This window comes from Malaclemys terrapin, chromosome 1 (genome assembly GCF_027887155.1).
Source record: "Malaclemys terrapin pileata isolate rMalTer1 chromosome 1, rMalTer1.hap1, whole genome shotgun sequence".
Taxonomy (NCBI): domain Eukaryota; kingdom Metazoa; phylum Chordata; order Testudines; family Emydidae; genus Malaclemys; species Malaclemys terrapin.
This window is the reverse complement of record NC_071505.1, coordinates 333,196,741-333,222,158: the sequence shown is the minus strand read 5'-3', so window position 1 is coordinate 333,222,158 and position 25,418 is coordinate 333,196,741. Positions and strand designations below refer to the sequence as shown.

Below are 25,418 nucleotides of genomic sequence, written 5' to 3'. Positions count from 1 at the left end.
CTAAGGAGTCTCTGGGATAGTGGATTTTTTCTAGGTGGGCCATCAACGCTGCCTGGCCCTTCTTTGTTGCAACTGACAGGCTGGCTGTGGGGGTTTCCAACCTCACAATACATTTCAGTAACATACACAGCAATACTTCATCACTTCACATACAATGACAGCACATACAATCCAACACGATAGTAATGTTCAACAGATCAAGGCTTTTAATAGGATACCTCACAAGGCATACTTTGTACAAATTGCATCATTATAGGACAGTGGTGAATATGGGGGTTCCAGGGTGCTACTTTGAGGTACAGAGTGTCACAGCCAGGATAGCTTCTCCTCGAGATGAAGTTTAGATTTTTTTGGTAGCCTCTTTGACAATGCACATTTGACTGTATTCGAGATCTAGCTCAGTGGTTTTCAACTTTTTCATTTGTGGACCCCTAAAAAATTTCAAATGGAAATGCAGACCCCTTTGGAAATCTTAGGCAATTTACAACACACCAAGGGGTCTGCGGACCACAGGCTGAAAACCACTGGTCTAAGTACACCTCTACCCCTGATATAACGCTGTCCTCGGGAGCCAAAAAAATCTTACTGCATTATAGGTGAAACTGCGTTATATCGAACTTGCTTTGATCCGCCGGAGTGCGCAGCCCCACCCCCCCGGAACACTGCTTTACCGCGTTATATCCGAATTCATGTTATATCGGGTCGCGTTATATCGGGGTAGAGGTGTAGTTAAAGTTTCCTATGAGCACAGTATACTATAGACAGCAGCTGTTCAAACTTCTGCCCAGCAGCGTGCAGCCCCAGCCTGTATGGAATGACCCTATGGGTGACGTGGCATGTCAGTCTGCTTAGTCCTATCTAATCTTCACCTTTTGGGACTGTCAATTAGTGTCAAGGATACTAGTGGTTTCCATGATGCTTGTCTATCCAGATACTTACATGACCCTCATATCAGTGTAGTATGTGAGCAGACATTTGTCTATTAGGGACTGGATTGAGACTAACAAAAACCAGCAATCAGATGGCAACTTTCAAATAATACTCACCTGGCTAGATTCAAACCAGCATACTAGAGGGGAAAGGGTTATTTGCCTATTACCAATCTCCTGAGCCATCTAATCCCCCAAATCAGTTAAGAATTAAAACAGCTTTCTTAGTTGAACCAGCGAGGGCGTCTGAACACCTGACCCCTTGGATATTACAAAGCGGTGACAACTTAATAGCGGCATATTTAGCTCACTTTCCCCATCTGTGGCTCAAGCATAAACTAGAAAACTTACTTACAGAAATGCTGACAGACCCCAACGTCTGTCTAACACACGGGTAGGCAACCTATGGCATGCGTGCCAAAGGCGGCACACGAGCTGATTTTCAGTGGCACTCACAATGCCCGGGTCCTGGCCACCGGTCCGGGGGGCTCTGCCTTTTAATTTAATTTTAAATGAAGCTTCTTAAACATTTTAAAAACCTTATTTACTTTACATGCAACAATAGTTTAGTTATATATTATAGACTTACAGAAAGAGACCTTCTAAAAATGTTAAAATGTATGACTGGCAGGCAAAACATTAAATGGGAGTGAATAAATGAAGACTCAGCACACCACTTCTGAAAGTTTGCCAACCCCTAGTCTAATATCAGCAATCTGCTTACTTTAGAAATGAAACAAGCATCTTCCAGAAATTCACATTTATTTATCTTTAATACTTGTTACAGCATATTTTTGTCATACAGATTTCAATTTCAAAACCTTCTAGCTGTAAGATCCATTGTTACTGGGTTTTGATTCACATATCATCAGTGCTACACATAGAAATTTAAATTATTTGCTTCATTTTATGCATTTTTCCCCCAAAAGGCAACATATACATAAAACAAAAGAATTCACAATACACACTGAAAACAAAAGTGTATCTGGGAATATCTTCTTGAAGGGCATGAAATATGGTCCTATCACAATACAGCTGGGCAAAGAAAGTAACGATCCTATCATGGCTCTTGATAGTCTAACGTGCATGACATAAAAGCAGGGAAAGTTACATTCAAAATGAGGTAGTCAATCTTTGTTGATGGTCATTCCCTAATGCACATAAATTCTTGGACCAGGTCTGAAAGATCCTTTAAGGGAAATAAGTACGTAGCTGGACCTACAGTTTCAATGATTAGGATGAAGGCCTGAAAAAAGCCCTGTGAAGCAGAATAGAAAACTGGTCACCTTGTTAAAAATCTAGGTAAAGTGGTAAGGGCCTGATCCAAAGCTCACTGAAGTGTATGGAAAGACTCTCAGTAACGTTGATGGGCTTTAAATCAAGCCCCTAGATACTAGAAGAATGGTACAGCACAAGTTCGGCCTACAATAGATGGAAGCAATAACCATTATCTAGAAGTCTGAGCAAGGGACTGGATAGAGCTAATGGAAATATTTTTTTAATTTAAAGATTTGGGGGGTGGAGTCAAAAAAGGGCATTTTTACAACCTTGTGAAAAAAATCTGAAATGTTCCTTTAAAAAATGAAAACAAAAATGCTACAGAAAATAGCAAAAAGGCAGAGATGGAGGAGGAGAAAGAAAAAAAAATGAAAGATTTTTTTCTTTAAAAGACAGTTGTTTTTGAAAACCAAAGTGTTTTCAAGACATTTTAGTTCAATCATCTCTAGATCTGACAATGTTCCCTCTGCGGTCAATGGAAGTAGTTGGATTAGGCCCTTATCCTTTCTCTCCTTGGTTATGAGTGGTTTGTGCATTCCCAATGTTTAGATTTACTTGGTCAGTTCCCTTTCTTGCCCTCCAATAAAGTGTGTTAAAAATAAACCTAGATGCGATCTTAAAATACTATCGATTGTGTCTTCAGGTTTTAACTGTTGTTTGGCAGTGGACATAGGAAATGTGGTTAGTTTTTATTTGATCTAAACAGTTTTAACAAAAAAAGTTAAGGCCACTATTTTATTGTAAAGTGCGCACACACACACACACACAAGGACACATTTACATCATAATGCTAGAAAATTGACCCATTTGAATGGAGATTACTAATAACTGACAGATTTTAGTCCAGTTCTAAAGAGCTCTTCCCCTTGCACTAGGATGCTTCTCTGGTCTCACTCTTTATAGGTTCCAAAGTGATTACTTGCTAAAGACAGAGCGTGAAAGGTCCAGACTGCTGAACCTGAACATAAAGGCCTCCTTGTTCAAATCAACCTTTCCTAGAACACTGGAGCAAAAGCAAGGATATGCCGAGAGCTCTGTCAAGAAGAGAACCAGACGTACTGGAGTGTATCAAAAAAATTAAAGGTTCGGAATAAGATCTATTTTGTTCCTAGAAAATGCTGGATTGCGTGGGAATGTAAAAAGCAGCCTGGAGTAAGAAGAAATGTTGTATTTTAGGCTGATAAATACAAATGAAACTGGAATTCTAAGAGACCCTTGGGTCCGTTTGTTGCGTTGAGACTTTCTGAAATGAAACTATCTAGTCCCCTGTTCACCTAGAAAGGGGGCCTTTTGGAAGGAGGCTTTTAGTGTGAACAAAGCCAAGGCTGCAAAGTGAGAGGACTTCTCTGCCATTTATTAACGCCAAATATGCTGTCTGCATGAATTGGACAGTTTGTCTCTTGTGGAAGCCCTACAGAAAGCCATCTAGTGCACCTGCCCTGCTGAGCACTGCCTCACGCTTTGGGTCAATGGTGTCCGAACAGTTTAGCTGCGTTCTGAATAGTTTGCCCTGCAAACAATTTTTAAAAGGCCTTTATTGAACCACCATCAGCAACCAGACCATGCAGAATCTCATCAATACACAGAAAAGGAAAAGAAAACAAGGTCCAGCCCCAATTATTTGTCACTTAATACGATCTAGCTAGCACGAGTACTGTGTCAGGTTCCCTCTCCAGTAGAAGAGTTTAAAGAAAGTTTCCCAGTGATGCTCTGAAAAAAACAGAAACAAATAAAATGTTTGTGGGAAAGCAACAAGAAGGAAGAAAATACCCACCTTTCTCTTTGGCGGCAGCAGATATCCTAGCCCTGGACCAAAGGGAAGCAGTGGGGGAGGAAGAAAAGTGATAAATTGTGCACAGCCAATCAATTAGAGAATTAATCAACAAATGTGTGTTTAGGGGCCAGTCCTGTTTGTTCTGTGCAGAGGAGAATAGAAACAACCGTACAGTATATGACAACTTGGTTAAGACGCTGCTGAAAACAAGAAAAATATTTAGCTGATTCCTACTATTCTGCTTTAAAAAAAAAAAAAAAAAAAGTCTTTCCGCCCATGAAATCACATCCCAATGTGGTTTTGTTCCTACTCTAAAATAATTGCTCCTCCCTCCACCCCTCACCATATAAAAATGGTTTGTATCCCCACGTAACTCTCCAGTACAGAGGTGACAACTGTCTGAAGCCAAGGGATCACCAAAACTCAGCTCCCTATCATGGTTCGGTTTTAACTGGAGGTTGGCAACAATACAAGTTCTCCTGGAAAGCTTGGAGAGACTTGCAAGCAGTCACCAAAGACAAGGGTTTGCCTGTAGGAGGCAATACTCAGCAGGTCTCCCTATACTTCTCAACTGGACAGATGTGGTGTCTCACTCTCTGGGTTAGAGTATTAACTAATTAGTCTGTGTCCAATAGAAGACAGCATACGTGCAGTTTGTGTTGATAGGGGCAAGTTCTAGGGCAGATCTCAGCTGGGGCGCTCCTGTCGGAGCTCTGGCAATTTACACAAGCCCTTGCATTGAGATCCAGTTGAAATCAGTGAGAGCTTTGCCATGGAGTTTAGTGGTCCCTGCGTCTGGTCAAGCACACACTTCGCTAGTAACTTTGGAAACTGATTTTGTGAGGCTATATGGGGCCTAGCAGGAATCAGGCCCCACGCAAGCATGTTGCAAAGAGGATGTAATGCAGCATTTGGTAGTAGCAGAACAGGAAAGCATGCCACCATGGGTGACTCAATGCATGTACTTTATTGATTGAGATTTGCTACTGGAGCAGACTTCCAACTGACAGCCACCTCCTCTACCCCCCCCCCCCCGTGAAAGGCACAGTGCTGACAAGCAGCTAGTAAAGGAAGAGAGGAAGCAGGGGTGAACAACGTTTTGAACAGAACTCTGTAATAAGGGCCTGATCCTGCTCCCATTGAAGCCAATGGGAGATAATAACCACCATTATTACAGTACCACTTTAGTGCTTATGCCTGGACTTTTCAATCCATTGCTTCATGTACTGAACTTCCAAGGCTCGGGCTTGCAGCACAGATTTGGGGTCACCGGGATTGCTGGCACGCAGGTCCAAGTGATGAGCTCCTTCTGGGATCACAATTGCAATGAGAGAGTCTGTGATGTTCCGAGTCACTCCACCTCCAGACCACGGGTCCAATCCGCCATTGCTATAAGGAAAGTCCATATAGCCAGTTAGATTACAGTTACTATCCCGAGTGGCGGTACCGGTGTGATAAAGCTAGGGGTCTCTCAACAGCCACTGTTACGATCAGAGGCTCAGTATTCAGGATAGACCCAAATTCTACAACAAAGTCCCCCTGCTCTGTGGTGTTCTGCTTCAGCATTCTGCCACCAACTAGGGCCCAGACTGTCCCCTCCCACACGAAAAAGCCACAGAAAGGAACGTCTCATGAGGACAACTCAGTGAAAAATTCAGTGCAAAGGTTACTGTAGATTGCCACGCAAGGAGGGGGGCCTTACTTGTTGATCCCAGGAGATGACAAGAAGCCACAGGGAAGGAGAGGATGGCCCTATCTGCCCCCTCTCCTAGCAGAAGGGCTCCCTTGGGCCTGTACTTTCAGACTCCCACCAGACAATGGCAGCTCCTGGGGGCTTTGGCTCAGAATCCGAGGCGGTATTAACTTTCCCAGCTGACAGGGCCAGAGGGGAGGACAATTGAGAGTCTCATCCCCATGACCCATCCACTCCACATTTTGAAGGTTTTCTCCAGATTCATAGGGGCTAGAAATGCACAACCCAATCCTGCAAGGCACAGACTATCCTCAGCTGCCAGTGCAACTGGTGAGAGTTAAGCACATTCCCCCCCTTGGGGACATTCATCTCAGACAATGTGTCCTGCTAATGCTCTTACGCAGTATTTTTCATCCAGGGAGTACAGAATTTAAAGCACTGAGTGTACGGGTCAGATTGTGATACCTATAGCACCTTACACCATGAACAGTCCTACCCAGTGAATGGGGCTACTTGTGGAATAACCTACCACTCAGTGGGGAGTAAGGGTATCACATTCTGGCTCAGTAGGATTTGTATGAACTCCTTGGGGATCCATTTCTGCCCCCACTGAAATCCAGCTCCTCAGGAGATAAAATGTGGCCATTTTTTCATAGAGTTCAGCAACAACATGCAACAGCTTAAACAGGAACAGAAGTAGCCTACATTCACTTAAACTTACTGGGGGAATGAGCCAGCTTCGTTTGCAAATTCACATTCAAATGGGTATACTTTTCAACACCGATTGCCTTTTCCAGACAGAAGAAGAGTGACTGTCGCAGAGTGATAGGTCAATATACTTCTATCTTCTCTTTTCCCTTCTGCACTTTCGGTACCAAGCTATTCATTTATTTATGCCTTTATTTTAATGCCTTTTCTGCAAAAATAATGGAGCAACTTCCCTGTTTTTACAGATGGGTCAACTGGGAAAGGTCCAAGTTTTTCAAAGTGCCCAGGAATTTTGGGTGCCCAGCTGGAGACACCATCTGGTGGACACTTGTGAAAATTCAAGCCCTACAGGCAACAATCTAAACCCTATTGAAATCAATGGGAGGCTTTCCACTGGCTTTGGATCAGGTCCAACGTGATTTACCCAAGTCCATACAGCAAATCAGTGGCAGAATCAGGATTGGCATTTAAGAGTGTCTAATTCCCAATCCTGGGCTCAGTCCACTAACGTATGCTACTTTTTCCTCCATCCCTTCCATTCGACAACGTTATCTCTGGTGCCATCTCTCCAGATGAAAGGAGGAGACTTTGGACAGCACACCAAATAAACGCATAGTCTCTGGGGGTAATCCTTATTTGTTCACTCCCATTTAAATCAGGGGAACTGTTGCAAGAAGAAGGATTATAGCCCTGGGCCCTTTTATTTTATGTTATTTAGAATGCAAGTTTTAAGTTAAATCTTTCAGATACTCTTCCTGGGACACAAAAGACGTTTCTATTACATCTGTAGTCACCACGCAGCTAGAAATAGGTTAGGTTAGATTTCATGCTGTTGCTTGGACAGCACAGAGGCCACTGAACACTTTGTGCACCTTCATGATGTTCTGTCCTGAGCCAAATCTGGTGCGTTACGGGATCAGATGCCTAGAGGGACAGGGGTCTGTTAATGTCACACAGCCATTGTGTTTCATAAAAATATCACAGTCGATTACACTCAAAACATTTGTCTCCATCTCCAACTTTTGACCTTAAAGAACTACAAATAAAAACTGACTGTGTTTGAACTATAGTATTATAGTGTTTGTTTTTCCTCAGTGGAAAAATACAGAAAATCTTGCATCTCTCCCGGTACCTCTAATTTCAATACATCTTAATATGGCTCAGGAGAAAAAAAACAGTCTGTATTTGCAAAACAAAAACACATAGAGAGCGCTGCACAATAAGCAAAATGCATTTGATTTAAAAGGTCGCCTGAATCAGCCCAGTGCCTTAGCAACAGTAAGTTGAGTTGCTGAGAGACCCAAAATGTACATGGACTTGGATTTCTTGGTCCCACTCATGTGGAAATTAAAGCATGCAGCAGGAAAACAACACCATCCCTTGCTTTCATGGGAGAGTCTGGCTGCTCCATCCAAGGTTCTGGCCAACGTGCCAAGTGATGGCATTGGCAGCATTGATGTAGATTGAGAAACAATGCTCAGTAGGGGCTTTATCCTGGAAGGTGCTGAGTGATCGGATCCTGATCCGCTAAGGCAGTTAAGCATGTGCTTAACTTTAAGCATATGAATAGTCCTATTTACTGCAATGCAGACTTAAAGTTAAGCTTAAGTGCTTTGCTGAGCATCTTGCAACTAAAGAGTCTGAGAATACAAGAGAATAAATTCAAGCAAACACTCATTTTTATCCAAGTGAAATAATATTCAGGAGTCAGTCATTCCTCTCCATTCACTACATGGTTACGAATGCTTCTTGAGGGACAAGTTCCAAAGCAAATCATCATCTCCAAGGAGCCTGGTGAGGCTTTGAAAAAAAAAAAATCAAGTTTCCAGTGTAAAGTTCCTATTTCCCACCCCCATCATTAGTTCTTTATCCCTCCCATCACTGCCCAGTACGGACAGTACAAACAGAACTTCCTAAAAGGCCCTGACCCTAAAGAAACATCCCTATGAGAAAGCTCTCAACCCATTTTCTCAGACCAGGCTCATCTGTCTCCCTCACCCCCCACTCCTCCTAGGGACCAGGAGAAGCAGCTGGGAGGTCTAACATCATCACTCTGAAACTTATCACTTGCAACAAAAACCTCTACAATCCCATGTGTTAACGGGATTAAAGTATGGTTTCCACCATGATGCAAGGTTTCCATGCCATGCTAACTGAAAAACTGAATAGCTTCCAATAAGATTCTCTGGTATGAAAATTGCCGAGAGTGAAAGAGTCGCTGCAAACACCAAGCTCACAAAGCTAAAGTTGTAATAAAGATGCACTCTCCCGGAAAGCCATACCACATCAGCTGTGGTCTCAGTAACGTTCACAAGCTGAGAGAGTTTGATGGAAGATCTCCAAGGAGCTACAGAAGTGGTGCTGGGGATTTCTCTGAGTCAATACTGACTAATGCCTCAGCACGGTGCTCTAGGACACTGCTGCTAAGGGTGTCATCTTTTGGATAAGAGGGCAGAAGTCACGACCATTTCTGTTTCTTATATATCTCAGGGCATTTTTTGTAGGAGTAGAGACATCAGTTCCAGTATCCTGGCCAAATTCCAATCTGGGTAATTACATTCGGCCTGGAGAAAATCCACCCAACAGTTCCATTCCAATATAGTATGCTTCACTCACTGTCCTAAAACTGTTGTGTGAGTTAAAAAATAATAATATAGATAGATAGATATACCTATCTCATAGAACTGGAAGTGACCCTGAAAGGTAATTGAGTCCAGTCCCCTGCCTTCAGTAGCAGGACCAAGTACTGATTTTTGCCCCAGATCCCTAGGTGGCCCCCTCAAGGAGTGAACTCAGAACCCTGGGTTTAGCAGGCCAATGCTCATACCACTGAACTATCCCTCCCCCCTTTGCAGTTAAGCAGATGTTGCATTTTATTCCATGTGGGGCTGCATCTCCATGGTGGATGCAGGGATTCTTTGTGGCCCTTCAGGATAAAAGAGGTGTGTGTGTGTGTGTGTGTGTGTGTGTGTGCGCGCGCGCCCCCGTCGGGAAACAGCTCTGCTTGTGGTCCACGGCACTGTGTGTAAAGCACTTCTTTTTCATTCGTTTAGTTGCTTTCAAGCTTTTCTGGTTTCCAATGCCCTGAGCTGGCATAAATGCTTAAACATGCTTTAAATATGTTTGTTTGCTCATCTGTCAATTTCTAAAGCAGAATCATACTGTACAATTTTGTGGAATCTTATTAAGAACAAGAAACAATTTGCAGGAACTAAACTAGAAGATTTGGGGTTGTTTTTTTCTTTTCTTTCTTTATCACTTAAAGAAAGATTTCCATCAAAGCACAGTTTCACACTTTGGAGCAGATACCTGCTGGGGAAGGAACAGCAAGAGACCAATAAGAGAGAAAAGCAATAGGCCTTTGGAGCTAAGAAACCAAAGTCAGAGGCTGAAATCCTGAGATTAATCCCTGATTCAAGCCAGGATGCCTTACTTTTAAAATACACAGCTATTTACTAGGTCCCAAAGACTAATTCTGACTTTTGTTTAAAGAAGTTTCTTTTCTAAAGGAACTTGAACAATTTAAATGATAGCACAAGAGGTCTCTCAGGGAGCTGCCAGCGATAGACAATCACTGTGTGCTGCATCAGAAGGAAGACTGATCTCCCTAACAGAGTTCCTAGCTTTCTCTCTTTAAAAATAAAGGGGGGGGGGGAAGAAATCTAGAAAGCCACTTAAGAAACAATGATTAATAGTCGTTTGCTGAAAGAGTTGTCTCGTGTTAGGAAAGGAGGACCGGTTTGTGAGTTTGGGGTCTATAATACAAATTATATTTATACTCCCCTCATTTTCTTATTAAAAGAAGGATCATTCCCCATGTTACAGAGACTAGGAGATGGGCTGTAAAAGATTAGGCTACTGGTTTCTATATTGATAGGTAGACTGGGAAAGAGGCAGGAGGTCCCCAAGATCTCTGCTAAAAGGGCCTGAGAATGAAACTGGTGAAAGGGGGCCAGAAGGAGACCTAGTAGACAGACAGAAGGGCAAGGAACCCTGGGAATGGGCAAGTTGGTGTGGACTTGGTGACAGAGCTGACAGGCAGACCCGGGGGCTGGCAACAACCAGTATTCCTGGAGTACCCCAACAAGCGGCTGTGTGAGACTGGGCAGCCAACATCCCAGAGGGAAATTAAGAGACTCAGGCCTTGGCCAAGAGAACAGAAGGCTTGAGACGTGATCCAAATGCTGGCTTCCATTTTCAGGGCCCAAAGCTAAGGCTTTCAAAAGAGGGTGGGTGGCAGCTCCCCTGCAGCCAGCTGAGGGAGGGAAGGTTGCTCCAGCCCACAGCAGAGGCTGTGACTCAGGGTGACAGATGGGGCAAAAGACTCCTGGTGTTGGAGTTTGTGTTTTTTAGACTTCCATTTACCAGGGAAGAGATGTTTCCTCACAGAAACAGAGCCACACTCCACAAAGCCATAAGCCAAATTCACCTTTCAGAGGTGCACATGCAACTCCCACCAACTTCTGCAAGAGCACCGAGGAGAGAATTGGGGAACGCTGGGAACTCCTGGCTACGGCTACACATTAGATGAAACAAAAAGTGTAGAGGCTTGTGGTTTTGGTGCTCAAAGCCCCAGATTCTATCCCCACCAGCAACCCATGTTGGTAGAGGGGGATTGTTACAGAAGCTGAAGTAAGCTCACCTGAAGATGATGTTACTGTGTGAACTGATGTTTTTCCCTCCATACACAGAAGGAATCCAGGAAGGGCGAGGCCTCACTTTCCACAGTTTGAAGCATTCTTCAGAGAAGACATGGAAGTTCCATTTCCTAGGCTCAAACATGTCATTGACACCATCTGTGCACATGGGCATCACCATTTCTGTGCAAGCCTGGAAGGCAGAGCAGGAAAATGTAATTGTGGCCTCTGTGGGACACTTTAAATATGCTAGTTGTGGCTATAGCTGTACTGTAAAGGAGGATTCCTTTCAATGCCTTACATAACAATAGATATTTGCTAGATATTAAAATGCAGACACTGAGCCACAAACTGCTTGCCTTTCCCAGACCAGTTGTCCCACTGACCTCAATACCACTAGCCAGAGGACACATCAGAAGTGGTTCTATTTGAATAAACCAGAATCAATTTACCCTTGTAAATTTACATGGACTCAAATTCAGGTTTTTTGCTTGAACTTAATGGTTTGCTTCTAATAAAAATGTTGGTATGAATCTTAAACCAATTGTCAAACACCCAGGAGCCCCAAGTTCTGTTCCCCGCTCTGCCACTATCTTGCAGCGTGACCTTGTGCAAGTCACTTCCCCTCTATATATCTCAGTCTCCCCACCTATAAAATGGGGATAATGGTACTGACCTTCCATTGTCAAGTGCTTTGTGCCCTAAAGATGAAAACTGCTGTAAACATTCATTTTAATTCTTGACGATTTTCCCTACCGCATATCTGCAGGTCACCAGGACATATTACTCATGTCATTAAAAAGGTTCCACCCTATTCACCACCATACATACAAGCTCAAGATAACGTTCAGGTTCTGTTAACCGATTTCACAGATAAAGACTGAAATAATGTTTTAAGATCACAGTCTAATTCATAGAAATCATCTAACACAAACTCCTTTGTTGGGAAGGCCAGGACTGTTCACAAAAGCTAATGATAATCCCTTGATACATTCCTATTGAGTTCTAGACAAGCTTGATTTTGGAAAAAATGAGGTCTGACAGTCCGTTGGTGCAAACGGCACAGCTTGTGTTGATTTCTCAGTGAAGGTATGCCAATTTACAGCAACCAAGGATCTGCACCCATATATTAAAACAAGTTAAAAGATTCTGACAGAATGAATTGAGAATTCACAATAGCTTTGGCACTTTGGACATTTTGGAAAAGGTTTGTGTACGTACCTGATAGTACCAGCCCGTCAGCCCAAGATTTCTTGTGGCACTCTGAGACGTGTTAAGGCACGATGCAGCTCCCGAGTAGTTGTAGTAGACATTTACTGCCTGGAAAACATTCTGTAGCAGTAATTTGTCTGGCAGTTTGGGATTCTTCAAGAACTTGCAAACTACCTATAGCAAGAGAAAGGGGGAAATGTCTCTAATGATGCCCTTGACACAGACTGACCAAACCTGAGAACAAGTCAGGTCTGGTGCACTGCTTTCTTTTGAAAGTTTTGTCAATCTGAACTACAGCATTTCTTGGACACCCTATTTAATTTTATGGTATATATTACCAAGACAATTATATTAAATCAGAAAAACAGAAATATAAAATATTATGTGTAATGCAGCTGAGTTATTTTGCTGCTAGTACCCAACATTTTGAATTTCCTGATTTTATTTCAACTGTACAATCTTAATATTGTATTAGCAGTTTCTGCATCTGTGATAAATGAAGGGGAGGGGTAGTTCCCTTTTATGGACACCCAGCCAGCCCGTTAGCTATAAAATCCATCTTGGTAGCTGCTCTCTACTTGCTTTACCTGTAAAGGGTTACAGAAGTCTCCAAATGAAGGAAAGGGAGTGGGCACCTGACCAAAAGAGCCAATGGGAAGGCTAGAACTTTTTAAAATGGGGAAAAAACTTCCCTTTGTTGGTCTGTTGTTGTTCTCCAGGGAAGAGGGGAGCAGTTGTGCTGTGAGAAGCTGGAGACCAGATGTGAAAATCATCAGATCATAACTAGAACTACTTATTTGAAACCCCCCAAATATATAAGTAGATCAGGAATGTTTAGAAAGACGCGAGTATGGTTATTTCCTTTATTTCTGTAAGGCTTGTGGACTCCTCTGTGCTAACCCCAAATGCTTTTGTGTTGCTTGTAACAAGAAGGTTATTCTTGATGTTTAATTTTTGTATGTGAGTTTTTTAAATTTAGCAAAAGCCTAAGTTTCAAATGTTTTTTCTTTCTTTTTGTTTTTAATAAAATTTACCTTTTTTACTAACAGGATTTGGATGTGTGTGTCTGAAGAGGTTTGTGAACATGTTTTTTAGTTAGCTGGTGACAACAGATGATTTCTTTGTTTTCCTTTCTCGGCTCTTCCCCTGAGTGGGGTGAAAGGGCTTGAGGGTACACAAAGGAAGGAATTCCCAAGTGCACCTTCCTGAGTTCCAAGGGGTTTTGCATCTGGGTGGTGGCAGCATCTACCCATCCAAGGTCAGAGAAAAGCTGTAACCTTGGGAGTTTAATACAAGCCTGGAGTAGCCAGTATTAGAGTCCTTGCAGGCCCCCACCTTCTGCACTCAAAGCGCCAGAGTGGGGAATCGGCCTTGACAGCATCCAATTCCCTTGCTTTATAAAAACAGATTATGCTTTATAATTAGTTAGAAAAGTTAATGAATAATTTGGAGTTCCTTTGGGATGAAAAATGTCTCCTAAAAATGTAAGTTCATTGCATCTAGCACAATGGGGCTCCAATCCATGGCTGGGGCTTCTAGATGCTACTGTAATATAAATAATAAATCAACATAAATTGGGAAGTTTCTCATTTTTAAAGTGATACTGTTTTTAATCACTCTAGCAGTTTTTTTTTATTTCTTCAGCTCTGCAAAACATATTGGAAGGAGGCACTGTGCTGCTGGAGAATTAAATCAATGCTGGGTTTGGTTTGTAGCTCAGGGTTAAATCCTGGCCTACATCACACCATGATCTGCCTCCACACCGATTTTCCCCCTTCCCAAACAGAAGAGGTACGTGGCAGCTGACTCCTGAGCACAACTCCCTTATCTCCTGCTCTGTGGAGGGCTCTCAGTACGTCTGGGACCTACATGAGGAAGGGCAGAGACTGAGCATCCCAATGGTAAGTGTGGGGAGGGCCAGGGCACATCCATCAGACCCCAGTCCCCAACCCAGTCTTCATTTGGGTGGCCATGGGAATCCCTGTTACTGTGGCGCCTGCCGGGGACTGGGGGAGATGCACCATGGAGGGAGGGGGCAGTGTGCAAATCCCGTCCCCATGAAAAGATAATCAGGAAGAAACTCTGGGAGGGGTTATTTGTGTAACTTTCCTCTCCCCTTAGCCTCTTCCCACAGACTTATGGGGGGCAGAGGTGTGCAATCCAGCCCCCTGCAGGGTATGGAGAGTACCTGTAACTCCCCCTGAAGCTGAAGGGAGTGGCTGGTGCTCAGCAGAATACAGCTCACTTTGGGCTGGGCATAACGTTCAGTAAGGGTATGCCTTCACTAGGAGTAAAGAGGTGTTCTTTCCTCCTGTTAGCTAACAGAGTGCCTAATACAAGGTAAAATCCTACTGAAGAAGAGGTAGTTACCAGTTTTAGCACAAGTTAGCAGGTTGAAGTAGGGGCTATGGGGGAGCCTAGAGTTGTCTGTGACCTGCGAACTCAGGCAGTTCATAGTTTTAACATGAGTGAGCAACTCCAGGCTGCCCCATAGCAGTGTTAACACAAGTTAACCTTGGCCTGCTAACTCCCCCTTCGTCACTAGGACTTTACCTTGTGTTAGCTAATAGGAGGCAAGAACATACTAGTAAAGACAAGGCCTAAGTGTAAGTCACCAACTCGTCTGCCATCATTATTAAGAGAGCTTTCTGCCTTGGCTAGTTTCAGTGCTTAGTTTGTGCCAGGGCTTGCCAGGGCTGAGCCCCGGCACCGCTAGGCTTGGCAGTTCATAGCCCCGGCACCTCTGGGCTTGCTGCATCAGTTATGAATGTAAAAAAGTTGCTTGAGACCCAGCACCTAATTGCTTGAGCCCCGGCAGCTCTTTCATTACAAATGAAGCACTGACTAGGTTCACTAACCAGCTCTGCCCCTGAGCAGTTAAAGGCGCTGAAAGCTCACTCACTAGTGCCCTGGTGCACTGCAGAAGGTAAAGATGAGAGGCTAAAGAGCTGCAGACAGCCCTACTTCTGTAGATCAAGCACCGGGGTGGAAGCTGAGAGACCAATCGCTTCTCAGAGGGCACACTAGAGAAAGGATTATGCAGCACATTCAGCTATTCTAACAGTTTTCTTCCCCTAAGCTCTCAATACCCTTCTCACTCTCACTCAGCTAATCACATTAGTTTTGTCATTAGAACTCACATTTCATAGAAGGTACCTAAACAGCTTAAACCACCCAGAGAGGCCGCATACATTAGAAGCGCCAAGACAAACAGAAGGAAGGGTTTGCTATTTCATATCTTACTGAGCCACTGTGGCTCACTCAAACCTTTGAGCTCCATCTATCAGTAACAGAACAGCAAATTCAGGGATGGGAGTGAGGCTGTAATGTGCATCCTTCAAGCTGCATTTAGACAGATAAGAGACTGAAATCGAACTGAGGGTATTTATGCTGATGGGAGAGCAGCAAAGGACAGGTAAATTTCCATTCTCCCCCGCTTTCCTTTCTTTTTCCTTCCACCAGTCAAGTCTATGGTTATTTCTGTATGCATGTTTCAGCTTTTGTTAACAAGCCAGAGCAAGTCAGGCCCACCTATGCACACAACATGACAATACACAGTGCGAGGACATGACAAGAAAACAACACTGAAGCACAATTCAGCAAATCCCTTACTCATCTCCAGATTCTGCTTTCCTTGCTCACCCAGAGTAGTACCTCATGCTCAAATCCAAGGGACCATTCCTAAGGGACTACTCCGTATGAGCAGAAGTGCTTGGGTGTGTAACTAGTCCCATTCAAATAAACCACACTACCCACATTAGCAAGATTTTTCCAGCAGGATCAATCCCTTATGTGGCATATAAAACCAAGTCTGCTGACTAAAGGAGATCAACAGTTTGTCTGTTCAGAATTTAGGTTTAATGGAGGATAACACTGGTATTGACTTTATTTCTTTTAATTTTACCTACTGTACTTCATTGGTAATTCATAGTAGCTCAAAGTGACTCAGAGGAATTCATTGCGGGGTTAACAGAGTAGAGGCAGGCAAGACCAAGAAGAAGTGGCTCAGAGGCAAGAAGCATTCCAAATAAGTAGGCTGGCAAATAAGGGAGTGGATGTGGAGAGCTGCAGCCAGGAGGTCAGAACACAGCTGCAAAAACAGTCTAGTTCTAGCACTTTGGGCCTCTGAAGACCAGAGGGATTTGGAAAGATCATAAGAGGGAAAGGCAACAGCTGAGATCATAGCAGATGAAGGTATGAATAAGGAGGAGAGCCGAGGGGAAGTAAAGACCGATAGCGACTTTCCAACAAGATGATGAAAGAGAAAAAAAATGTTTGGGGTGGAGGATTGGCTCTACAGAGCCAACATGAGTAAAAAGGAATTAAACATATTTTTGACACTAAAATCAAGCAGCTGCGACTCCGATACACACAGGCAGCAGATCTGGTGAGCCAGAAAGAGCCATTTTTACATGATCCCTTGGCAAAGCAGAGCTCTGGGGTGCAAGCTCCCGGCGGCGCTTACCTCAAGCGGCTCTGCACACTGCCCCATCCGCAGGCACCGTTACTGCAGCTCCCATTGGCTGTGGTTCCCGGCCAATGGGAGCTGCAGGGGCGGCGCTTGTGGCAGGGACAGCGTGCAGAGTGGAGGCCACTGACTGCCCCTACACATAGGAGCCAGAGTGGGGGCCATGCCGCTGCTTCCGGGAGCTGCATGGCACGACCCCTGACCCTGCTCCCCGGCTGGAGCTCAAGGTCTGGAATAAAATGGCTAGCGGGCCGGCTTCGGCCCGTGGGCTGTAGTTTGCCCATCTCTGTCCTAGATCATGTGGGTTTTCTTTAAATTTTAAAAGCAGCAATTTGCAGTAAATCAGCGTGTCCCAGCCTAAAGCTGAATCAGTTATAGAAGATGTAGACGCTCATTTACCTGAATGGGCCAAGCTGGCAGGGGCTGTAAGAAATCAGCTTTATAGGGATAGTTCACCATTGCCAAATTTACCCATGTTTCACTTAGCCAAGCTTTCAACACAGCAGCATCTTGCTTGCTTTTTAATGGTCTGCATAAGTGAAATGCGCTGGAAAGCCACTTCAAACCTTCATCTAAGCAAGAAGACATACAAATTAGTGGTTAATGTCCCTGGAGTCAGTCATACATCATAAAGGCTATGGATAGTGAGGGCCCAAAACATGCCCCTGTTACTGCAGCTTCTCTCTTACCCTTTTCCCTTCCCTCGGTGTAATTAAGCCAATGAAGTTTCTTCACGTGTACACAAGCATTCCTGAGAGCAGAATCTGGTCCAGCGAGTATTTCAGTGAATGGACTACTCGGAGGTATGTGGATAGTGCATATCAGGCACATTAGGTTAATGTAAATCTGGCTGGTGTTTGGAGAATATGGTGTCTGACATATTAACATAGTGAACACCACAGAGCAAGCCTTTCTTTTCTGAAAGGAAACATCGAACGTACCGACTGAACGTACGAGAGCTGTCACTAGATAACTCACAGGACTCTGCTTGCCCTTCTCTCCCTTGTTTTGACTGGTTAAGAATCCCTCGGACTCAGTTTCCCATTTTTACAGACTAATTTATAATACTGGTTTCTCTAGTGAGGTCCTGAACTAGAACAGGAAAATAAATTTTAAAATCCCTGTGCTCTAGGTAGGCTGCAATCCCTTCTGATCTCTCCACCCTAGTGCTAAATGATAAATAGTGCAATGGCCAATTAAGATTTTCCCTTCCTCCTTTCCTGTTTGTTTTTGTTTTTAACCTAGCTTAAAAATAGACTAGCTTTAAGGTCTGCTCTCCCATCCTCTTCCCTTCACCTTTCCTCATGAAATTAAGGATGTTGCTTTCCTTCCTAGTTTGTACCGCGCTGGAACGTGATAGCGATTCCTTAAGTTATGATCTGGAGCCAACTCCAGATCTGAAGTTTTCCTGGTGGTCAGGGAGGTTTGGACCTGGATTTTAAACCACTCTATAAAACTTGTACAAACCATATGCTATGCCAGCAGCAAGGTCTATTTTTAAGTTACCTTTCCCTTCTGAAAGATTGATACTAGTAGACTTCAGAAATAGCATTTCAGTGGTAGCTAACCTCTATTCTTTTACCCATTCCAGATAGAGGAAATAGCATAACTCTCTAGATCTAGACTAAGGTCTGCTATTTTTTAGTCATTTTAAACAACCTAGTTATTTACTTTGAAAAACTAGCTACAGTACTGAGCATGCAGATGTGTCATGGATTATGTTAGGCCATTGCAAGGTGTGGCCCTGGAAAACAAGGTAGACAAAGCTAGAACTCAAACAGCGTGGAAATCTGGCGTGTGTGTGTGGGGGGGGGGGGTTGGGTCTGTAGTTGTTTACTTAAACAAATGTCTCCTGTTTCTATGTGGTATGATAGCATCGTCTACCTGTGTCCGATTCCACCTTCACAGTCAACTCCAAATGGTCTCATTTTAAAAAGTTCATTTTTTAAATATAAAAGCTAATCCATAACAGCTGATGAAGGCTAGGTTAAAAAAAATTAATGATACATATGCGACAATCACTCACACTTTACGCAATTTCAAATTTACAATGATTCTCTTTAGGCAAATTGCTTGAACTTTGTGATCCTTCAAAAAACATGATTTCTGAAAGGTCTTGCCAACTTCCTACCTGTGGAGGAGATGCGGTTAATGGCCCCCCAGGAATTCAGGATGCTCTCTGAGCAGCACTGCCCGCTCTTTTTGAAATCATTTGTCACTATACTGTAGAAAGTGCCACAGGGTACCAAATCCTCAAACTGCCAGATTGGGGCAGAGGCTGCAAGAGCTCTGTAGATGGAGACAGAAAGACAAGATTGTTTGGTGAAACATGTGCATCTAGCACCTCTAAAAACATGTATCTCTGTCCTCATGGCAACACTTTCCTCACCGCTGCTGTCTTCTAATTAAAAGCTTCTAAAAATAGGTGCTTATAATTCATCTGTGACATTCTTGACTGAGAATTACATGAACAATACGTACATTTGCAAAAATATTCCACAAGATGGAGTGCAAAGCAAGTGGAAGTTTTAGCCATGTCAGATTATTTTTGGAAAATCATGGGAGACAGGAGAGATTCCAGAAGACTAATATAATGCCTATCTATAAAAAGGGAAATAAAAACAACCCAGGAAACTACAAATCAGTTAGTTTAACTTCTGTGCCAGGGAAGATAATGGAGCAAGTAATTAAAGAAATCGTCTGCAAACACTGGGAAGGTGGTTGCAACTGCTTTGGAAGATAGGGTCATAATTCAAAATGATCTGGACATATTGGAGAAATGGTCTGAGGTAAACAGGATGAAGTTTAACAAAGACAAAAGCAAAGTGCTCCACTTAGGAAGGAACAATCAGTTTCACACATACAGAATGGGAAGAGACGGTCTAGGAAGGAGTACGGCAGAAAGGGATCTAGGGGTTATAGTGGACCACAAGCTAAATATGAGTCAACAGTGTGATGCTGTTGCAAAAAAAGCAAACATGATTCTGGGATGCATTAACAGATGTGTTGTGAGCAAGACACGAGAAGTCATTCTTCTGCTCTACTCTGCGCTGGTTAGGCCTCAATCGGAGTATAGTGTCCAGTTCTGGGCACCGCATTTCAAGAAAGATGTGGAGAAACTGGATAGGGTCCAGAGAGGAGCAACAAGAATGATTAAAGGTCTAGAGAACATGACCTATGAAGGAAAGCTGAAAGAATTGGGTTTGTTTAGTTTGGAAAAGAGAAGGCTGAGAGGGGACATGATAGCAGTTTTCAGGTCTCTAAAAGGGTGTCATAAGGAGGAGGGAGAAAACTTGTTCATCTTAGCCTCTAAGGATAGAACAAGAAGCAATGGGCTTAAACTGCAGCAAGGGAGGTCTAGGTTGGACATTAGGAAAAAGTTCCTAACTGTCAGGGTGGTTAAACACTGGAATAAATTGCCTAGGGAGGTTGTGGAATCTCCATCTCTGGAAATATTTAAGAGTAGGTTAGATAAATGTCTATCAGGGATGGTCTAGACAGTATTTGGTCCTGCCATGAGGGCAGGGGACTGGACTCTATGACCTCTTGAGGTCCCTTCCAGTCCTAGAATCTATGAATAAGATGCTAGTTCAAACATTTTTAAAAATTTTGCAGGCTCTTAGTCCACGTTTGTGTTTATTTGTACAGTAGTGTCTAGAGACCCCAACTGAGATCAGACCCAGTTTACTAGGCACTTATATATATATACACACATACATACACACACACACTAAAGCGACAGTCTGTGCCACAGAGACCTTACCATCTAAATAAACAAGGCAGACAAAGGGTGGCAGAATTATTATCCCTATTTTACAGATGGGACTCTGGGACACAGAGAGGCTAAGTGACTTGCCCAAGGTTACATGGAAAGTCTACTATGGAACTGGGAACTGAACCCAGAGCTCCCAAGTCACAGGCCAGTGCCATAACCACAAGACAATCCTTTCCCAACAGCTATACAGTAATCCTATATAGGCTCTGATACAATACAAAATAGCAGTGGCTGCCTAGGTCATAAAAGCCACAGAAGGCTATGGATGCTGGCTCTGTAGCAGGAGAGCGTCAGACGCTGCAAAGCAAAGTCACCAAAAGAACCTTCCTATGATGAACTGTGAAGCTGTCTAAGGAAAGACAGCATCCAGTAGTCAACTCTTGGGACAGCTGGGCCGTCTGCTTGCTGAGACAAAGACCACGTAAGTTACAAACAACTCTACTAACTCCCTTGCATGTTTCCTGGAGGGTGGTAAGGTTGGCTCAAGCATTTGGAGGGCATATAGAGGAGCTTCTCTTACTTCTAGATACCAAGAAGAGAGCTTATGTTCACAATGGCATTGTGGGAAACCTTACCCTCCAACACCATAGTTTATCCTGGAGCCTCTCTCTTTCCTCATGATGAGAAGAGGAATGTAAACAGAGGTGTTGAGTTTTCAGTCCAATGCGACTCTTTGCTCTTCTCCCTACCTGACCTTCAGAAAAAACAGGGCAGCCAAGTGAAGTGTCCTGAACTTGGCCTGTCCCATATGAAGTTCTTCCCTAGCCAGCAGAGGGAAAGCTTGCCTGCACTTTAAGCCTTGAGGGGTGAGGAGAGTCCCACGCGCAACTACATTTGCTGCGTCAAGGAACAAAAATAGCCATTGTAAAACATATTGGCACTGGTCAGATATTCACTGAGTAAGAGTTTTGGGTTTTGCCAAAAATCCCAATCACTTTTTTCTTTTTGTTAATAAATTTTAAAAGTTACCTCGCCCCAGAGAGAGACAAAAATCTTATCTGCCATCTGCAACTTTTAAGGACAATGGAGCCTGAAAAAAAATCAGAAGACTCAAAAAGTCAACTTTCTTAAAAGGGATCATTTTAAAGTAATTATAACTTAATTAACAGGTTTACTTGAAAATCCTCAGAAAAAAGTCAACACTAGCTGCCAGCTTTCATACCGGTATGTATTGCCCTTCCTCGAATCTTTGGAATCTCCTGGAGGGACAGTCTCACCAACACTGAGATGCTCAAATGGACCGGCATACCCAGCATGCAAACACTCCCTCAAACAAAGACACCTCCACTGGCTTGGGCACATGTGCCAAATGAATGATGGGCACATCCCAAAGGACATCCTCTACGGTGAATTGGCATCTGGAAAAAGACCCAAAGGGCGCCCACAATTGCATTTCAAGGATGTGTGCAAGCGAGACTCAAAAGAAACAGACTTGGATGTGGATCACTGGGAAGATCACACTCAAGACCACAGCCTTTGGAAATAAGAGCTTAAAGGTCACCGTAGTTACGAGAGGAAGCAGTCCAGTCTAGCAGAGGAGAAAAGAGCTCACAGAAGGCAGAGCCCAAAGGGTCGAAACATCATCTTTAAATGTGAGAGATGCAGCAGAGATTGTCTCTCGAGTGGGTCTCTTCAGCCACAGCCGCAGCTGCCATAAAACCAACTGAGTAAATTCGTTACCACTCAGGGGCGCATACCCATGGCCTCTCGAGACTGAAGGGTGCCTATATCTACCAACTGCTAGATTGTGTTCTGTACATTTCAGAAGAGATTGTTATTGGCTGAAGAATAAAGTAAGAGGTTGAATCCCTGTTTTAGATGAAAAATTTAACACAATCTTAACTCTGAGCTTTCAAGAGTGCCTCCACAATATTCATAGCTATAAATGCAAATTATAAATGCAAAGAAGGATTAGGTCTTTCTAACAAATCCCTCTATTTCCAGGTCATTTTTTATGTGTCATTACTGATCTGTGTTTAAGCACAGCAACTGCACTTACCCAACCACCACATGAGGGTATTTCATTCTAAACCAGGCTGCAAGCATCCCTCCATAGGAACCCCCTATGGCAATCACAGGGGCATTTAGGGCTCCTGGAATTGTCTCCTTTAAGTGCTGAATTAGTATCGCAAAGTCTGCCAGAGCTTGTTCCGACGTCAAGTAATTCAAGTGTTTGGAATCCTGAAACAAGAACATATTATATAGTATGGGACAGATTTTCAAACACCAATCTTTGTTTTTCCCTTTGTAATTTGTGAGCTGCTGAGGACCACACCAGAGGTGGCTACATTTGGGCAACAGTTGAATTGATCTCTGCAAGTGTAGCTTGTAATTCTAGAAATCCCTAGAGGCTTTGGAAAGCTACTGTATAGAATCAATAGTTATAGAAAATGTGACTCTCCTGCCACACACCATACATACTAGTAAACATGGAGCCAAATCCTACTCACCTTACTCATGCAAGTAGTTACTATGTAGTCAACAGGGTTACTCACACGAGTCAAGCCAGGAGGATTTACACTAGCATAAAAGAATTTTAAGGAGAAAGGACGCAGCCAATTCTTCTCAACTGCCTTGAAACCAGTGGGTGATCAGAGTGGGAAAAGGCACTTACGCTGTAAGACTTATTTCCGAAGGGCAAGGATTCTCCGTAGTATCTGTGTTCAGCAAATATTAACATGGCATTAAGCTCTTCTGCCACTTCCCACATAAAACCCTGGGAGGAAAAGGGATGTTTAAAACAATGAGCAGACACTGAATTATTATGTACTTTCATTTAAATATACCCATTAAATTCATACTCTTCAAGAGGGAAGATGCCACTGACACAGTAACTAGTCACTCAACTATTGTCTAAGGATAGTAAAAGTAAAGCGAACTAGACAGGTACAGCATGTAATGGAGGCTTAGTAAATCACTGAAAATATTCACAGGGCCAAAATTCTGCATGGGGCCAGTAGGTACACAAAAAGAGAAACATATCAGGTGAGGGAAAGTGCTATACACCAATATTGTGCCAGAGCCAGTTTAGGCAATGCTGCCATATTTGCTGTAGCAAAAGGGACGTGGCTCATGGGAAATCTATGAATAAAGATATACACATCTCAGGATTCTGATTAAGTTACAGGTGACATGAACGTCATTTTGCGGCAAACACTATATAAATAGGGCTTCTGATTTCGGTTTTAACTGATAAAAACCAATACGACATCCCTGACATAAATAACCCCCTGAAATCAGTGTTCATCCGGGAAACACTAGAATAACACTGGAACTGGTCACTTGTATCTAGGGGGCTTGTCTACATGGAGTAGTAATGCATACTATGGGGGTGTGATTTCTAAAGCACAGTCACAAGTTGTGCATTAATTCATCTGTGTAGTCCCAGCTGCTGCATGCTAAAGCATATATGACTGTAATGAGTAAGGTATATATTGCAGTATATACAAAGAGAAGGTCCCCAACCCTCCACCTCACCCGATTTTTGGATATCTATGTAAAACTCAAAAATTGCTAAAAAATAAACCCTGAAAAACAGAAGCCCTGTCTATAATCTATATAATAAGATTCCAAGAATGATACTCTGAGGTATAGCAGTATGAAGTTTAGATTATCTGTTGAGTCAGTGTGAAGTGATGGAAATAGCCAGAAGCATGATTGAAAGCTCTTTTTGTTCAGAACATCTCCAGGTTCTATCACCACTGGGATTTGAAATCTGTTACCATCCCATTTTTTAAATTCTCAGCCATTTTGACTTGAGGAATTATATCCATGCAGCAGCAAGGCATGTATCTATCCCATGGTGACAGTCCTAGACATTGGTTGAGTTACCTCTGATATCACAATCACCAGTCTAATTCTAAAGCTAATTTATATGCAACAATTTCATTGCTTGTATGGAGTGCCCTGACGGAGGATTACTTGGCCCAACTACCACGTCTGTGTGATGGCACAGATGTTTAGTTATTAATATTATGTATAATAGACTTTCCTATGGTGATCATCAACTTACTATCAGACCACCTCAAAAAGAATAATGAATCTAGACTCAACTCCATTTTACAGATGGGGAATCTAAAGCAACATGATGTGAGGTGACTTACCAAAATCTCCTGATAACCAGTCCAGTGTCTCAACCACAATATCATCCTTCCTCTCAAGGCCTGATTGACAACCCTTTTGCATTTACCTCAATGGGCTTTGAATCAGGCCCTAAACTCCTTTATTTTGTTTATTCTTTTAGCTCACTGTTCCTCAAGGAACACTATTATTTTAATCAAAATTATTGCAGACTTGGATTTTAAAATATGTATTCCGAGTCTGTCTCCCACTAATACGCCACATTGTAAAAGTAAGAGGAATATTAGAGAACAAAAATCTATTTTATACACACGGTATTATTGCAAAACCAGGTGATATCGCCTTCATTGCCAGTGTAGAAGAGAATCGATCCATTGTCTTTTCTCCAATGCTGATCTGCTACTAGGTACCGCTGTTGGAATGTAAGATCTTGATCAAATCCAAAATGATCAATCTGTGGGAATGAACAGAAAACAAACAAACAATCAAATAGCTTCAGAAAGGTCTAATAGGATCAAGGAGTAAAAGTGTTGACATTCAAGATGAGATTCACCAAGACTGAAAAACTTAAACAAACCCAAGAATCTTTGGCTCTAATACACTGAAATTGATTTAAAGTTTTTCCTCTCCAAGAGACAGTTAGCCAGGGTTGGATGAAGGCTGTACCCTCAAGGCGGAAGTGAAATTTAATCTCAGTTACAAAAGATATATGCAGTTTAATGGCATCCTATTTAAAGGCGATGCTCTCCAAGAGTTCAGGCCTCCCATACTATTGATATTGCAGTAGCATCTAGAAGACCTGCATCAGGGATCAGAACCCCATTTGCTAGATGCTCTCCAAACGTAGTAAAAATAAAGTCTTTG

General features: G+C 42.9%; 1 protein-coding gene across 2 annotated transcripts in view; it reads right to left on the bottom strand.

Annotated features, from left to right (window-relative positions):
- Positions 1 to 1,674: 1,674 nt before the first annotated feature.
- Positions 1,675 to 25,418, bottom strand: part of PRCP (prolylcarboxypeptidase) — a 60,890-nt gene continuing 37,146 nt past the window's right edge. Inside the window, exons 2-10 of one of the 2 annotated variants that reach the window (XM_054015766.1) lie at positions 24,868 to 25,008; positions 23,089 to 23,190; positions 22,474 to 22,655; positions 18,831 to 18,988; positions 17,099 to 17,271; positions 12,241 to 12,405; positions 11,025 to 11,212; positions 5,162 to 5,370; positions 1,675 to 3,917 (exon numbers count right to left, since the gene is read on the bottom strand). In XM_054015766.1, coding sequence (XP_053871741.1) covers positions 5,166 to 5,370; positions 11,025 to 11,212; positions 12,241 to 12,405; positions 17,099 to 17,271; positions 18,831 to 18,988; positions 22,474 to 22,655; positions 23,089 to 23,190; positions 24,868 to 25,008 — 1,314 coding nt within the window. In that variant the 3' untranslated portion in view covers positions 1,675 to 3,917; positions 5,162 to 5,165. Of the gene's footprint in view, positions 5,371 to 11,024; positions 11,213 to 12,240; positions 12,406 to 17,098; positions 17,272 to 18,830; positions 18,989 to 22,473; positions 22,656 to 23,088; positions 23,191 to 24,867; positions 25,009 to 25,418 lie in introns of both variants that reach the window. The other variant, XM_054015765.1, reaches the window with a different exon arrangement.